Source organism: Ranitomeya imitator, chromosome 5 (assembly GCF_032444005.1).
Source record: "Ranitomeya imitator isolate aRanImi1 chromosome 5, aRanImi1.pri, whole genome shotgun sequence".
NCBI classification, from domain to species: domain Eukaryota; kingdom Metazoa; phylum Chordata; class Amphibia; order Anura; family Dendrobatidae; genus Ranitomeya; species Ranitomeya imitator.
This window is the reverse complement of record NC_091286.1, coordinates 178,962,362-178,980,195: the sequence shown is the minus strand read 5'-3', so window position 1 is coordinate 178,980,195 and position 17,834 is coordinate 178,962,362. Positions and strand designations below refer to the sequence as shown.

At 45.0% G+C, this 17,834-nt stretch overlaps 1 protein-coding gene across 8 annotated transcripts in view; it reads right to left on the bottom strand.

The window, feature by feature from the left end:
* Positions 1 to 17,834, bottom strand: part of SERAC1 (serine active site containing 1) — a 2,030,253-nt gene that overhangs the window by 1,596,439 nt on the left and 415,980 nt on the right. For 6 of the 8 annotated variants that reach the window (XM_069769365.1, XM_069769370.1, XM_069769372.1 and 3 more), the window contains one exon: positions 6,792 to 6,884. The exons of the other annotated variants lie outside the window; for them this stretch is intronic. In XM_069769365.1, coding sequence (XP_069625466.1) covers positions 6,792 to 6,884 — 93 coding nt within the window. The remainder of the gene's footprint in view (positions 1 to 6,791; positions 6,885 to 17,834) is intronic. 8 annotated transcript variants of the gene reach the window in all.

Genomic DNA, 17,834 nt, shown 5'->3' with positions numbered 1-17,834 from the left:
CTGGAGTCGTGAATGGCCGCTCCACACATACACACACACACACAGTAATTACTATCCTCCACACACGCAGTAATTACCCCACCCAACAAATACCCCACACACACTAAATACACCCCCTCCCAGTAAAAACCACCCAGTATATACACCCCCTCCTATCTTCAGTGTCTGTTAGAAGCGAGTGCTATTGAATACTGGGAGCCGTCGTACTGCAGTTTCTCTGTGCTGGCTGTCAGCTTGACAGCCAGCTCAGAGAACTGCCGACTCCCAGTCCAGGGGGTGGCAGAATGCAGCCACCGGGGAAGACACTTCGGACTGCCGCACTAGGTGGCCCAACTGCATCTTCCTGCGGCTGCACCCAGGGCACATGCCCCGACTGCGCCCCTAGATGTGCCCCTGCCTTCAAATATGAGAGACCTGGAGCAGTTTGCAAAAGAAGAGTGGTACAAAATTCCAGTTTAGAGGTGTAAGAAGCTTGATGATGGTTACAGAAATTAATTGATTGCAGTTATTTATTCCAAAAGGTGTGCAACTAAATATTTAGTTGAGGGTGCAAACAATTTTATTCAGGGCATTTTTGGAGTTTTATGTAAAATTATGTCCAGTTTGTCTGTTTTTCTCTGGTTTTTTTGTGTTGTACCATACACAAAAGGAAAAAAAAATATGTATGTAGCAAAACAATTGTAATTGCAAATATTTTCTGGAATAATTACGGTAATTCATTTTCTGCATGTAAACACTTTTAGCCATAATTTTATGTCTTGGACTTTGCATAATTTTTGTTGCACACCTTAATATACATTTTATATTATCAATACATAGCCCTAAAAAATTTTTAGGATAAAGAGGGTCCATTCAGATTTTCTTTAAAATTGATAAATATTTTATTTCCAAACAATAAACAAAACTATTAAAAATCCAAGCAGGTATTGCTAACAGTGGCAAATTCAAGTATAGCAACTGGCTTCATTGTTGTTTTCAAAGTGGTTCAACAAATATTGCAATAATCATATGGGTAAAATAGTCCCTATATAATGCATGTGCTCAGCAATAGAAGTTAATCCCAAATCACTAATACTAATTTGAGCAGGACTTTGCCACTATGGCCAAAAAAATAAATAAATGAATCTATGTATCAAAAGGTATACTTACATGAGTTGCTTATAGACAAGTCCGCAATGCCAGTGAAAAAAACGTGATTAGATGCCACCACCCCGACGACGCGTGTAATCATGTAAGTATACCTTTTGATACATAGATTCATTTATTTATTTTTTTGGCCATAATGGCAAAGTCCTGCTCAAATTAGTATCAGTGATTTGGGATTAACTTCTATTGCTGAGCACATGCATTATATAGGGACTATTTTACCCATATGATTATTGCAATATTTGTTGAACCACTTTGAAAACAACAATGAAGCCAGTTGCTATACTTGAATTTGCCACTGTTAGCAATACCTGCTTGGATTTTTAATAGTTTTGTTTATTGTTTGGAAATAAAATATTTATCAATTTTAACCCCTTCATGACCCAGCCTATTTTGACCTTAAAGACCTTGCCGTTTTTTGCAATTCTGACCAGTGTCCCTTTATGAGGTAATAACTCAGGAACGCTTCAACGGATCCTAGCGGTTCTGAGATTGTTTTTTCGTGACATATTGGGCTTCATGTTAGTGGTAAATTTAGGTCAATAAATTCTGCGTTTATTTGTGATAAAAACGGAAATTTGGCGAAAATTTGGAAAATTTCGCAATTTTCACATTTTGAATTTTTATTCTGTTAAACCAGAGAGTTATGTGACACAAAATAGTTAATAAATAACATTTCTCACATGTATACTTTACATCAGCACAATTTTGGAAACAAAATTTTTTTTTGCTAGGAAGTTATAAGGGTTAAAATTTGACCAGCGATTTCTCATTTTTACAACGAAATTTACAAAACCATTTTTTTTAGGCACCACCTCACATTTGAAGTCAGTTTGAGGGGTCTATATGGCTGAAAATACCCAAAAGTGACACCATTCTAAAAAATGCACCCCTCAAGGTACTCAAAACCACATTCAAGAAGTTTATTAACCCTTCAGGTACTTCACAGCAGCAGAAGCAACATGGAAGGAAAAAATGAACTAAATGTGACTTTTTAGTCACAAAAATTATCTTTTAGCAACAATTTTTTTTATTTTCCCAATGGTAAAAGTAGAAACTGAACCACGAAAATTTGTCCTGAGTACGCTGATACCTCATATGTGGGGGTAAACCACTGTTTGGGCGCACGGCAGGGCTTGGAAGGGAAGGAGCGCCATTTGACTTTTTGAATGAAAAATTGGCTCCACTCTTTAGCGGACACCATGTCACGTTTGGAGAGCCCCCGTATGTCTAAAAATTGGAGCTCCCCCACAAGTGACCCCATTTTGGAAACTAGATGCCCCAAGGAACTTATCTAGATGCATAGTGAGCACTTTGAACCCCCAGGTGCTTCACAAATTGATCCGTAAAAATTAAAAAGTACTTTTTTTTCACAAAAAAATTCTTTTAGCCTCAATTTTTTCATTTTCACATGGGCAACAGGATAAAATGGATCCTAAAATATATTGTGCGATTTCTCCTGAGTACACCAATACCTCACATGTGGGGGTAAACCACTGTTTGGGCACATGGTAAGGCTCGGAAGGGAAGGAGCGCCATTTGACTTTTTGAATGAAAAATTATCTCAATCGTTAGCGGACACCATGTCGCGTTTGGAGAGCCCCTATGTGCCTAAACATTGGCGCTCCCCCACAAGTGACCCCATTTTGGAAACTAAACCCCAAGGAACTTATCTAGATGCCTAGTGAGCACTTTAAACCCTCAGGTGCTTCACAAATTGATCTGTAAAAATGAAAAAGTACTTTTTTTTCACAAACAAATTCTTTTTGCCTCAATTTTTTCATTTTCACATGGGCAATAGGATAAAATGGATCATAAAATTTGTTGGGCAATTTCTCCCGAGTACGCCGATACCTCATATGTGGGGGTAAACCACTGTTTGGGCACACGGCAGGGCTCGGAAGGGAAGGCGCGCCATTTGACTTTTTGAATGGAAAATTAGCTCCAATTGTTAGCGGACACCATGTCGCGTTTGGAAAGCCCCTGTGCGCCTAAACATTGGAGCTCCCCCACAAGTGACTCCATTTTGGAAACTAGACCCCCCAAGGAACTTATCTAGATGAATATTGAGCACTTTAAACCCCCAGGTGCTTCACAGAAGTTTATAACGCAGAGCCATGAAAATAAAAAATAATTTTTCTTTCCTTAAAAATGATTTTTTTAGCCTGGAATTTCCTATTTTGCCAAGGGTTACAGGAGAAATTGGACCCCAAATGTTGTTGTCCAGTTTGTCCTGAGTACGCTGATACCCCATATGTGGGGGTAAACCACTGTTTGGGCGCACGGCAGGGCTCGGAAGGGAAGGCACGCCATTTGGCTTTTTAAATGGAAAATTAGCTCCAATCATTAGCGGACACCATGTCACGTTTGGAGAGCCCCTGTGTGCCTAAACATTGGAGATCCCCCACAAATGACCCCATTTTGGAAACTAGACCCCCAAAGGAACTAATCTAGATGTGTGGTGAGGACTTTGAACCCCCAAGTGCTTCACAGAAGTTTATAACGCAGAGCCATGAAAATAAAAAAAAAAAATTATTTTCTCAAAAATGATCTTCTAGCCTGCAATTTTTTATTTTCCCAAGGGTAACAGGAGAAATTTGACCCCAAAAGTTGTTGTCCAGTTTCTCCTGAGTACGCTGATACCCCATATGTGGGGGTAAACCACTGTTTGGGCACATGCTGGGGCTCGGAAGTGAAGTAGTGATGTTTTGAAATGCAGACTTTGATGGAATGCTCTGTGGGCGTCACGTTGCGTTTGCAGAGCCCCTGATGTGGCTAAACAGTAGAAACCTCCCACAAGTGACCCCATTTTGGGAACTAGACCCCGAAAGGAACTTATCTAGATGTGTGGTGAGCACTTTGAACCCCAAGTGCTTCACAGAAGTCTATAATGCAGAGCCGTGAAAATAATAAATACGTTTTCTTTCCTCAAAAATAATTATTTAGCCCAGAATTTTTTAATTTTCCCAAGGGTAACAGGAGAAATTTGACCCCAATATTTGTTGTCCAGTTTCTCCTGAGTACAGTGATACCCCATATGTGGGGGTAAACTACTGTTTGGGCACATGCCAGGGCTCAGAATTGAAGTAGTGACGTTTTGAAATGCAGACTTTGATGGAATGCACTGCGGGCGTCACGTTGCGTTTGCAGAGCCCCTGATGTGGCTAAACAGTAGAAACCCCCCACAAGTGACCCCACTTTGGAAACTAGACCCCGAAAGGAACTTATCTAGATGTGTGGTGAGCACTTTGAACCCCCAAGTGCTTCACAGACGTTTACAACGCAGAGCCGTGAAAATAAAAAATCATTTTTCTTTCCTCAAAAATGATGTTTTAGCTAGCATTTTTTTATTTTCACAAGGGTAACAGGAGAAATTGTACCCCAGTCATTGTTGCGCAGTTTATCCTGAGTATGCTGGTACCCCATATGTGGGGGTAAACCACTGTTTGGGCACACGTCAGGGCTCGGAAGTGAGAGAGCACCATTTGACTTTTTGAATACAAGATTGGCTGGAATCAATGGTGGTGCCATGTTGCGTTTGGAGACCCCTGATGTGCCTAAACAGTGGTAACCCCTCAATTCTACCTCAAACACTAACCCCAACACACCCCTAACCCTAATCCCAACTGTAGCCATAACCCTAATTCCAACCCTAACCCCAACACACCCCTAACCCTAATCCCAACTGTAGCCATAACCCTAATCACAACCCTAACCACAACCCTAATTCCAACCCTAACCCTAAGGCTATGTGCCCACGTTGCGGATTCGTGTGAGATTTTTCAGCATCATTTTTGAAAAATCCGCGGGTAACAGCACTGCATTTTACCTGCGGATTTTCCGCGGATTTCCAGTGTTTTTTGTGCGGATTTCACCTGCGGATTCCTATTGAGGAACAGGTGTAAAACGCTGCGGAATCCGCACAAAGAATTGACATGCTGCGGAAAATACAACGCAGCGTTTTCGCGCGGTATTTTCCGCACCATGGGCACAGCGGATTTGGTTTTCCATAGGTTTACATGGTACTGTAAACCTGATGGAACACTGCTGCGAATCCGCAGCGGCCAATCCACTGCGGATCCGCAGCCAAATCCGCACCGTGTGCACATGGCCTAATTCTAAAGGTATGTGCACACGCTGCGGAAAACGCTGCGGATCCGCAGCAGTTTCCCATGAGTTTACAGTTCGCTGTACACATGCTGCATAAAAACTGCATGGAAACGCAGCGGTTTACATTCCGCAGCATGTCACTTCTTTGTGCGGATTCCGCAGCGGTTTTACAACTGCTCCAATAGAAAATCGCAGTTGTAAAACCGCAGTGAAATGCGCAGAAAAAACGCGGTAAATCCGCCATAAATCCGCACCGGTTTAGCACTGCGGATTTATCAATTCCGCAGCGGAAAAATCCGCAGAGGACCAGAATACGTGTGCACATACTGAAACCCTATCCCTAACCCTAACCCTAGCCCTAACCCTAGCCCTAACCCTATTCTAACATTAGTGGAAAAAAAAAATTCTTTTTTTTTTATTGTCCCTACCTATGGGGGTGACAAAGGGGGGGGGGTCATTTATTATTTTTTTTTATTTTGATCACTGTGATAGATTATATCTCAGTGATCAAAATGCACTTTGGAACGAATCGGCCGGCCGGCAGATTCGGCGGGCGCACTGCGCATGCGCCCGCCATTTTGGAAGATGGCGGCGCCCAGGGAGAAGACGGACGGACCCCGGCAGGATCGGTAAGTATGATGGGGTGGGGGGGGATCGGAGCACGGGGGGGTGGATCGGAGCGCGGGGGGTGGAACGGAGCACGGGGGGTGGAACGGAGCACAGGGGGGTGGAACGGAGCACGGGGGGTGGAACGGAGCACAGGGGGGTGGAACGGAGCACGGGGGGTGGATCGGAGTGCAGGGGGGGTGATTGGAGCACGGGGGGGGGGTGATTGGAGCACGGGGGGAGCGGACATGAGCACAGGGGGAGCGGAGCACAGGACGGAGGGGAGCCGGAGCAGTGTACCGGACAGATCGGAGGGCTGGGGGGGCGATCGGTGGGGTGGGGGGCACATTAGTGTTTCCAGCCATGGCCGATGATATTGCAGCATCGGCCATGGCTGGATTGTAATATTTCACCAGTTTTAATAGGTGAAATATTACAAATCGCTCTGATTGGCAGTTTCACTTTCAACAGCCAATCAGAGCGATCGTAGCCACGGGGGGGTGAAGCCACCCCCCCTGGGCTAAACTACCACTCCCCTTGTCCCTGCAGATCGGGTGAAATGGGAGTTAACCCTTTCACCCGATCTGCAGGGACGCGATCTTTCCATGACGCCACATAGGCATCATGGGTCGGATTGGCACCGACTTTCATGACGCCTACGTGGCGTCATGGGTCGGGAAGGGGTTAAAGAAAATCTGAATGGACCCTCTTTATCCTAAAAAAATTTTTAGGGCTATGTATTGATCCAGTTTGTTTGAGGATATATTCAATAGTTATTATATTGGACTGTGTAGTTTATTCCATATTATCAGTATTATTGGGGTAGGTGAAGTATCCAGAATTGAGCACAGAATTCAAAACTGTCTACTTATAATAGTAAACTGAAAACATGCCCACTCACACTCATTTCATTACTATTTTACTTTTACCTCTATCATATGCTTTTCTGAACAATCTGGTTGAAGCTTCCAGAAATTTTATAGCTGTTTTGTGAAGCTCCTTTCGCAAGCTACTTGTGATTCCTGAAAACACAATATGCAATTATATTATTTACAAGAACAGTAAAAATTGTGGAATTACCAAAACAGTTATTGATAATCTATTAACCCCTTATTGACCACCAACAAGTCTTTTTAATGACCTGTGCTGTAAGACACTAGCATCCCAGGACAGGTTACAATCCTGTATCTGTCAGTTGTACACAATAGCTGACAACTTGCTGCATAACCCACGATCAGTGTTGGCAGCGACTATGGTCATTTAACCTCTTAAATTGCTGCTATCAATAGTGACTATGGCATCTACAGTGGGAAAAAAGTAGTCAGCCACCAATTGTGCAAGTTCTCCAACTTAAAAAGATGAGAGGCCTGTAATTGACATCATAGGTAGACCACAACTATGAGAGTCAAAATGAGAAAAAAAATCCAGAAAACGACCTTGTCTAATTTGGCAAGATTTATTTTGCAAATTATGGTGGTGGTTTTTTTTGTTAAAAAATCGTATTTCCGCAGTAGCATAGTTCTGTGTGGTAGCCTTGTGCAAAAAAACAAAAAAGGCCTCATATATCGTCGTGCTGCAAGTTTGGGCATTTTGGGCAGATTTTCCACTTTTTTTTGCTGTCTGTGACTCTACTTACCATATATACAGAACTATTTTGTAGACCCCCAAAAAATACAGGCCACATATTTGGCAGTGTGATATTTCCGCGACAGGCCTCATACAGTTAGGTCCATATATATTTGTACAGAGACAACATTTTTCTAATTTTGGTTATAGACATTACCACAATGAATTTTAATCAAAACAATTTAGATGCAGTTGAAGCTCAGACTTTCAGCTTTCATTTGAGGGTATCCACATTAAAATTGGATGAAGGGTTTAGGAGTTTCAGCTCCTTAACATGTGCCACCCTGTTTTTAAATGGACCAAAAGTAATTGGACAGATTTAATAATCTACTATATAGTTGTCTAAAGGTCACTTCCGTCTTTCTGTCTGTCCTTCTGTCTGTCACGGATATTCATTGGTCGCGGCCTCTGTCTGTCATGGAAATCCACATCGCTGATTGGTGGCAGCAAAACAGCCATGACCAATCAGCGACGGGCACAGTCCGGAAGAAAATGGCCGCTCCTTCCTCCCCGCAGTCACTGCCCGGCGCCCGCATACTCCCCTCCGGTCAGCGGTCACACAGCGTTAATGACAGCATTGACGGCGATGTAACGCACTCGGTTAATGCTGCTAATAACCCTGTGTGACCAACTTTTTACTATTCATGCTGCCTATGCAGCATAAATAGCAAAAATATCTAATGTTAAAAATAATAAAAAAATAATAAATAGTTACATACTCACCCTTGGTTGGCCCCCAGATCGAAGCGACTGGTTACCGATGCTCCTTGCGACGCCCCGTGACCGCTCCATGCCTTGCAGTCTCGCGAGATGATGACGTGTGGTCTCACGAGACCACTACGTCATCATCTCGCGAGACCGCAATGCACTCTTCAGACTGGAGCGCGCGACGAGCCTCGGTAACCGGCCGCTTCGATCCAGAAGGTGAGTATGTAACTATTTTTTTATTTTAATTCTTTTTTTTAACAGGGATATGGTCCATACTACGTGACTGGCCAATATACTACGTGACTGGGCAGTATACTACGTGGCTCTGTGCTGTATACTACGTGACTCTGTGCTGTATACTACGTGACTGGGCAATATACTATGTGGCTGGGCAATATACTACGTGGCTGGGCAGTATACTACGTGGCTGGGCAATATACTATGTGGCTGGGCAATATACTATGTGGCTGGGCAATATACTATGTGGCTGGGCAGTATACTACGTGACTACGTGTCTGTGCTGTATACTACGTGACTGGGCAATATACTATGTGGCTGGGCAATATACTATGTGGCTGGGCAATATACTATGTGGCTGGGCAATATACTATGTGGCTGGGCAATATACTATGTGGCTAGGCAAAATACTACGTGGCTAGGCAATATACTACGTGTCTGTGCTCTATACATGGCTCTGTGCTGTATACTACGTCACTGGGCAATATACTATGTGGCTAGGCAATATACTATGTGGCTGGGCAATATACTATGTGGCTGGGCAATATACTATGTGGCTAGACAATATAATACGTGGCTGGGCAATATACTACGTGGCTGGGCAATATACTAAGTGGCTGGGCTATATACTATGTGGCGGGCAATATACTACGTGGCTGGGCAATATACTACGTGGCTGGGCAATATACTATGTGGCTGGGCAATATACTACGTGTTTAGGCAATATACTACGTGGACATGCATATTCTAGAATACCCAATGCGTTAAATTCGGGCCTTCATCTAGTTTTAAATAAAATGTTCAGTTTTAGTACTTTGTTGAAAACCCTTTGTTGGCAATAACTGCCTAAAGTCTTGAACTCATGGACATCACCAGAAGCTGTGTTTCCTCCTTTTTGATGCTCTGCCAGGCCTTCACTGTGGTGGTTTTCAGTTGCTGTTTGTTTGTGGGCCTTTCTGTCTGAAGTATAGTCTTTAACAAGTGAAATGCTTGCTCAATTGGGCTGAGATCAGGTGACTGAGTTGGCCATTCAAGAATATTCCACTTCTTTGCTTTAATAAACTCATGGGTTGCTTTGGCTTTATGTTTTGGGTCATTCCATCTGTAGTATGAAACAATGACCAATCAGTTTTGCTGCATTTGGCTGGATCTGAGCACACAGAATGTCTCTGAATACCCCAGAATTCATTTGGCTGCTTCTGTCCTGTGTCAGCTATAAACACTAGTGACCTAGTGCCACTGGCAGCCATGCATGCCCAAGCCATCACACTGCCTCCGCCGTGATTTACAGATGATGTGGTATGCTTTGGATCATGAGCTGTACCACGCCTTTGCCATACTTTTCTCTTTACATCATTCTGGTAGAGGTTGATCTTGGTTTCATCTGTCCAAAGAATGTTATTCCAGAACTGTGCTGGCTTTTTTAGACGTTTTTTTTTTTAGCAAAGTCCAGTCTAGCCTTTTTTATTCTTGATGCTTATGAGTGGCTTGCACCGTGCAGTGAACCCTTTGTATTTACTTTCATGCAGTCTTCTCTTTATGGTAGATTTGGATATTGATACGCCTACCTCCTGGAGAGTGTTTTTCACTTGGTTGGGTGTTGTGAAGGGGTTTCTCTTCACCATGGAGATTATTCTGCGATCATCCACCACTGTTCTCTTCCGTGGGTGCCCAGGTCTTTTTGCATTGATGAGTTCACCAGTGCTTTCTTTCTTTCTCAGTATGTACCAAACTGTAGATTTTGCCACTCCTAATATTGTAGCAATTTCTCGGATGGGTTTTTTTCTGTTTTCGCAGCTTAAGGATGGCTTGTTTCACCTGCATGGAGAGCTCCTTTGACAGCATGTTTACTTCACAGCAAAACCTTCCAAATGCAAGCACCACACCTCAAATCAACTCCAGGCCTTTTATCTGCTTAATTGAGAATGACATAACGAAGGGATTGCCCACACCTGTCCATGAAATAGCCTTGGAGTCAATTGTCCAAATACTTTTGGTCCCTTTAAAAACAGGGTGGCACATGTTAAGGAGCTGAAACTCCTAAACCCTTCATCCAATTTTAATGTGGATACCCTCAAATGAAAGCTGAAAGTATGAACTTCAACTGCATCTGAATTGTTTTGTTTAAAATTCATTGTGGTAATGTCTATAACCAAAATTAGAAAATTGTTGTCTCTGTCCAAATATATATGGACCCAACTGTATCTGCGTGCTCCAAGTCTGGGCACTGTAAGCCAGTTTCCCACTTTTTTTGCAATCTGTTACGCTGCTTATATATAGCACTATTTTGCATTACAAAAAATACAGGCCACATATTTGTCAGTGTGGTATTTCTGTGACAGGTCTCATATATATGTGTCCTCCAAGTTTGGGCATTGTAGGCTGGTGTAACGGGGTCTGCCATGCTGGAGTACCTCTTTCAGTACCACCCCGTGTTTCAGGAGGTCCACTCTGCTTTGGCTGGAGTCGGAACGAAGGACACTGGCTGGAATTCCTTGATTACTTGGGAGCATATAAAAGATCATTGCGTCTCCACATATTTCCAGTATGACAACACTTTACTCACAGGACACAGAATATATATCACAAAGATACAGAGGGCAGGCCAATTGAAAAGCGGCAGGCCAGCCATACATCACCATAGCAGCAGGTGGCCGGAGCCTGCCGATATTTACTGTGGGAATTACAAAGGTGGGGAAGGTCAAAAGGGGAATATCTTGTCCCCTCTGTCCAGGGGCGCAGCCTGTGGGCTGATGCGTTAGGGGCATGCATCTCACATGAAACCTATTATACATACATATAACTGCACAACATATTCTTGGTGCGGTGGGGTTCCATAACACGGCTCCCCTTTTCAGCGACGCAATCGGTATACACAGTCTGATCCTTAACGGATCGGTTTGGGGATGACAGAAGTTTATGGGGTGGGTACAAGTTCCATTTGTCGACTTAGTCCATCGGCATTACCATTTTGTTTGCCGGGTCTGTAGTGGATGGTGAAGTCCAGAGGTTGCAGAGCTAAATTCCACCGCAGCAATCTGGCGTTGTCTCCAGAGACCCGATTAAGCCAGACTAGGGGATTATGGTCCGTTAGGAGGGAAAACGGTCGTCCATATAAATATGGTTGCAACTTTTTGAGTGCCCACACTACCGTCAGGCACGCATAGCTTACTTCACGGGGCAATAGTTTCCGACTCAGATAAGCTACCAGGTGTCCTTGGCCGTCCGGCCTGACTTGGCTCAGTACTGCCCCCAATCCAAACATAGAAGCGTCTGTGTGAACAAGGAAACGTTTAGTTGGATCGGGTGCGGCCAATACAGGGGTATTGGTGACGGCGTCCTTTAGCTGGCGGAAGGCTTCCTCATACTCTGGGGTCCAGGTTAACTGGCGGGGTTGGTTCTTACGGGTCAGATCAGTGAGGGGCTTGGCTACGCTGCTGTAATTGGGAACGAATTTCCTGTAATACCCTGCTGTCCCTAGAAACACCATGACCTGGGTTTTAGTATGTGGGGTGGGCCATTTGGCTATGGCCTCAATCTTGGCTGGTTCTGGTCGCTGTTTCCCACTTCCCACCCAATGCCCTAAATACCAAACCTCTGCTTTGCCCACGTGATACTTGTTTGGGTTCAGGGTGATTCCGGCCTTGTGGATCCTGTCCAATACTGTCTCTAGGTGATTTAGATGTTCTTCCCATGTCGCGCTGTAGATGGCGATGTCATCCAGGTAGGCACAAGCATAGTCTTGGAGACCATCCAGAAGCCGGTCAGCCAGCCTCTGGAAGATCGCCAGGGCATTCTTCATCCTGAATGGCATAACTCAAAACTGGAATAAGCCGAACGGGGTGACAAATGCCGACTTGGGAATAGCGTCAGGACTAAGGGGAATCTGCTAGTAGCCTTTGCATAGATAGATGGTGGTCAAATACTTTGCCCCCACCAGCCGGTCTAACAACTCATCCACACGTGGCATGGGATACGCATCCGTCACCGTTTTCTCATTGAGCTTACGATAGTCTACACAAAACTGTGTAGTCCCATCCTTCTTGGGCACTAACACTACGGGGGATGCCCAAGGACTATCTGACTTCTCAATGACCCCTAAACGCAACATCTCTTGTATCTCTTGTCGCATCCCTTCTCGTACAGACTCAGGAAGGGGGGTTGTCGCAGGGGGGTCTGATCCTGGGTCTCCACCTTGTGTTGTGTCAGGCGAGTGTACCCTGGTCTCCCCGAAAGCATCCTCTGTCGCTGCCTCAACAACACCTCCGCCTGCTGTCTCACCCGGGGACCTAGGTCTTCACCCAAGTGTACCTGGTCCCATGTTTTAGACTGATTCCTTTCCCCTAAGACATCCGGCAAGGGAGGTCCGGCTAAATCCTCTGCTTCAGGTGCACAGATGGCTACTACCTCTTCAAGGCGCTCCCGGTAGGGCTTCAGCATATTCACGTGGAACATGCGGATAACCCTGGGGTCGTCACAATCGGCGACATTATAGGTGGTGTCGGCTATTTTCCCCACTACCTGGTAGGGCCCCTGCCATGCAGCTTGGAACTTGTTCTGCTTAGTGGGCTCTAACACCAGGACCTTCTGTCCTATTTCCAAGGTGCGCTTTCTGGCCCTCCGATCGTACCATACGTGCTGGCGCCGCTGGGCCACCTGCATGTTCCCACATACAGCCTGGATCTGCTCCTGTAGGCGGTCCCGGAATTCCAGCACATAGGGTACAATAGGTACCCCTTCTATGATGCCCTCCCCTTCCCAGTGTTCTAGCACTAAGTCTAGAGGTCCCCTTACCCGCCTCCCGTATACCAGTTGGAACGGGGAGAACCACGTGGATTCTTGGGGCACCTCCCGATAGGCAAACAGGAGGTTTGGCAAGAATTTCTCCCAGTCCCTGTAGGTCAAGGTAAAAGTCCAAATGAGTTGTTTTAATGTCCCGTTAAAGCGTTCACACAACCCATTGGTTTGTGGGTGGTATGGGGCGCTTCTAATGGACTTTACGCTGCACAGCTTCCACAGTTGGTTGGTCACCTATGCTGTAAACTGGGTACCCTGGTCCGAGATAATCTCCCGGGGAAATCCAACCCGTGAGAAAACCTGGAGCAGGGCAGCCGCCACTGTCTCTGCCAGTATGTTAGGTAATGCAACCGCCTCTGGATACCGTATGGCATAATCTACCACTGTCAATATATACCTTTTCCCTGACGGACTGGGTTTGGCTAACGGCCCTATCAGATCGACCGCTACTCGGCTAAATGGTTCCTTCACAATGGGGAGGGGGCGTAATTTGGCCTTCCATCGATTCCCCCTCTTGCCAATGCGCTGGCAACTGTCACAGGTCTGGCAGTACTGACGAACATCATAGGTTACCCCCGGCCAAAAGAAGTTTTGTGTCAGACGATGCCTGGTGCGACTGACGCCGAAGTGCCCGGCCAAGGGTATGTCAAGAGAGATTCACAGTAACTCCTGCCTATACTTCTTGGGAACTACCAGCTGTCATTTTATAGTGGGGCTTGTCCCTGTGTGATGCTGCTCTGTGATCCGGTAGAGGAGTCCCTGCTTCCATACAAACTGTTCCCCTTCCAGTACCCCTCTCCCCTCCTGTGCCTTCCCACGATATCCCTCCAATGAAGGATTCTAAAGTAACTCCCTCTTAAATTCAGCTGGAGTGGCCCAAGAAATGTGTCTGGATATGGGAGTACGTGTAGGGCTGAAATGTTTTACCTGGGCCTCCTCTGAGTGTGATTCCACCTCCGCAGCTCGAGCTTGTCTCTGGGTGGTCACAGGATATGTCTCAGCCAGAGGGGCAACCGAGAAGGCAGACAACATGGACCCCAAGTCATGTCCCAGCAAGACGTCTGCAGGCAAATCCTCCATCAAGCTGACCTCAACAAGGCCATCCCCGACTCCCCAGTTCAGGTGAATCCTGGCAGTGGGCAGTCGATGTATGGCTCCCCCTGCTACACGGACTGCCACTGTTCGGTCCGTCTTCTCTTGGTCCCAGACGAGATGAGGATTCACCAGGGTCAAAGTTGCCCCCGAATCTCTTAGTCCCTGCATAAGTTTCCCATTAACCCACAGGACCTGTCGATGCTGTTGTCGATTATCTGCCCGGGCTGCCTGCATGGGGTCTACTTCATGCAGCACTTCCTCCATCTTTTCCACCCCTTGGTTAGTCGTAGCCCCCAATGCCGGGTCAGCTTCGCCTTGGTAGCAGTGTACAGCGGCCCAGCTGAAGGTAGCTGTCCCCACCTTTGGCCACTGGGTATGCTGAGTCCGGCTGGGACATTGTCTTTGCAGGTGGCCCAGCTGATGGCAGGTGTAGCATTGCGCCCCATGGGGACTGTGGTAGGCCAGGTTTTTAGCTGGTCCCCCTACAATCTTCTGTGGTTTGGGGGCCTCCAGGTCCATGGGCGGACCTCTAGTGACCATCTTTGATCCGGACAGCTGAGGCCTCCTGGCATCATGATGTTCATCGGCCAGCCGAGCGGCCTCCTCAAGAGTTGTTGGCTGCCTGTCCCGAAGCCATTCCTGTGTCTCGGGGGTTAGTCCATTAAAGAATCGTTCCAACAAGAAGAGCTGGAGGACGTCCTCCTTAGTGGTTGCTTGGCTCCCTTGTACCCACTGTAGCAGTGACCGCCGTAAATTACAGGCCCATTCAGCATGGGTATCGGTTACTCGTTTTATAAGTCCGCAGAACTTTTGGCGGTATGCCTCTAGTGTCAGCGCATACCGGGCCAAGAACACTTCTTTGATCCGCTCATAGTCCATACAGTCCTCATCAGGTACCGTGCGATAGGCATCCGCTGCCCGGCTTGTCAGCTTGCTGGCCAGAATCTGAACCCGTCGGGGTGCGCATTGTTTAGATTCGGTGACGCCATTAAGGTACAGGAACTCCTTTATAATTCCCTCTCACTAACCCCCTTTTTATATATTGCTATTTTTGCACACTTTGCACCTTGGTTTCTTTGCCACATGATTGCACATTGCACTTTTTGCATTGCATTTGGCCATAAGAATTGGTTACATTGTGGGTCATGCAATTTAACCCCATAGGTTTTTGGTGTTATACGCCCACATTATATATATTTTTTATCAATTTTTACCCTGTTTTTTAGCACTTGTGGCACACACAACTTTTTACTATTCCTGATTGATTTGTAATAAGAGTCCTGAGATTAACCCTTCCTTTTTGGTGTACCTTATACCTATTTAGGTTTTTATGTATTATTGGTGATTTTATTTTTGTCATTTATTATATGTTTTTTATACCTTTCAAACATGTGCACATATAAATATGTTATTACCATTACAAATAAAGTACTATTGTGACTATACGTATATCCTTGCTATTTAATTTTTTTTGGAATTAGGTCTTTAGCTCTGGTGGTTGGTTTCTACTGTTTATGCGAGTGGTTTCCACTCACTCTATTTGTTCTCACTGGGGTCCACTTAATAAATCTCCAACACATATATTTAGATCTGATATAGAAATTCATTGCCCCCTTCAAGTTTTAACAATTTTCTGCCAGGCCACATATTTGGCAGTGTGGTATTTCCGTTACAGGCCTCATATATCTGCGTGCTCCCAAGTTTGGGCATTTTAGGCCATTAGTCCCTTTTTTCTTGTCTGTGACCTTACTTATATACATTACTATTTTGCTTTTAAAAAATTCTACAACCCCCCAAAAAAATTACAACAGTCTGTTACGTCAGACTGAGGCCTGTTGTATCTGTGGTGGAAAAATCGTAGCTTGACAGCCATAAGTTTCATAGTTCTGTCTGCTAGCCTTGTTCTTTGTTTTTTAAATTGTACAAAACCCTAAAAAAAAGTTAATACAGTCTGTTATGACAGGCTGAGTTCTGTTGTATCTGCTTTAGAAATTCGTGTTTCAGCAGGCATACGTAGCATAGTTCTATCTGCTAGCCTTGGTCAATTTTTTTTGTTTACATTCACCAAAAAGAAAATAAGACATTAATACTGTCTGTTAAGTCAGACTGAGTCCTGGTGTATCTGTTTTTGAAAAATTAAAATTTCGCAGTAGCATAGTTCTGTGTGGTAGCCTTGTGCCACTCTTTTATTTTTGGTTTTAAATTCACCAAAAAACAAAAAAAGACCTCATAAATCTGCGTGCTCCAAGTTTGGGCATTTTAGGTTGTTTTTCCACTGTTTTTGCTGGCTGTGACTCTGCTTATATACAGCACTATTTTGCATTTAAAAAAATACAGGCCACATATTTGGCAGCGTGGTATTTCTGTGACAGGCCTCATATCTGCATGCTCCAAGTTTGTGCATTGTAGGCAGGTTTCCCACTTTTTTTTACTGTCTGTGACTCCACTTATATACAGCACTATTTTGCATAAAAAAATAAAAAATACAGGCCACATATGGAACAGTGTGATATTTCTTGAAAAATACTTCTCTTTCAAGTTGTTATGGCTGCTTCATGACTGTTTTAAATGCTCCAACTACTGCTACCACAAACATCATCTTCTGCCTAGAGGCAGTCACTGCACACATAGAAAGTCTGAGGAGCAGAGTGTAAACGCTTGGGTGGTGTTGTACTCTGTCTCTGTATTATGAAGGCATTTTCCTCCGCCAATAAAAGCGGTAATGCCATAAAGCGAGGAGCCATGTGCCCAATGACCTCCAGAGAGCGAGGAAACGTGCGCTCCATGAACATGAGTACAGCGCACGTGCGCAGTAGAGAGAGACAGTTCATGCTCCGTGTTCAGCTTTGCTAAACAATAATTAAAGGGCACAAAGGACGCTGGTACGGTCAGCAAGGTACTCCCTTTTACTTATAGCCAAACATTGCACTCCTTGTGAGAGTCCACCATGCCTCAGGGCCAGAGCGATGGGAGGGTCTGAGAAAACTCTCCCTGAACTTTGTCAGTGTTCCACTGCCTCTGCTGGATTGGAGTTGTGTCTCTCTCACCTGTACTCCTTATTTGACCAACGAACTGTGACCTCTTCTGCCAGCGTTTTCAGATGGGAAATTTTTAAATAATTCAGCAAGAAGGGCCCTATGGTCCGCCAACATTGTAGTACACCTGTCTGTTCTCCTTGTAGTGTGGGTCTACAAGTGTAAACAACAATCAGTATTGCCCGTCACCCAAAATTTTGAGAATGCGAGGGTGACGGAAAAGGCAGCGTAACATAAACTCAGCCATGTGTCCAAGACTGCAAACAGTCGATACTTCCGTGTCCTCACCAAGAGGAAAACTGACCATGGTCTCCCCCTCCCCCTTGTCCTCAGGCCTCCACGACTTTCGACAAACCTCAGTAATATCATTGTAAATACACCATTGTAAATACATTCTCTTGTAGTTTTTATCTCCCCCACCTTATTGTAGATTTTAAGTTGTCACGAGCAGGATGGTTTTTTTTGTTTAATTAT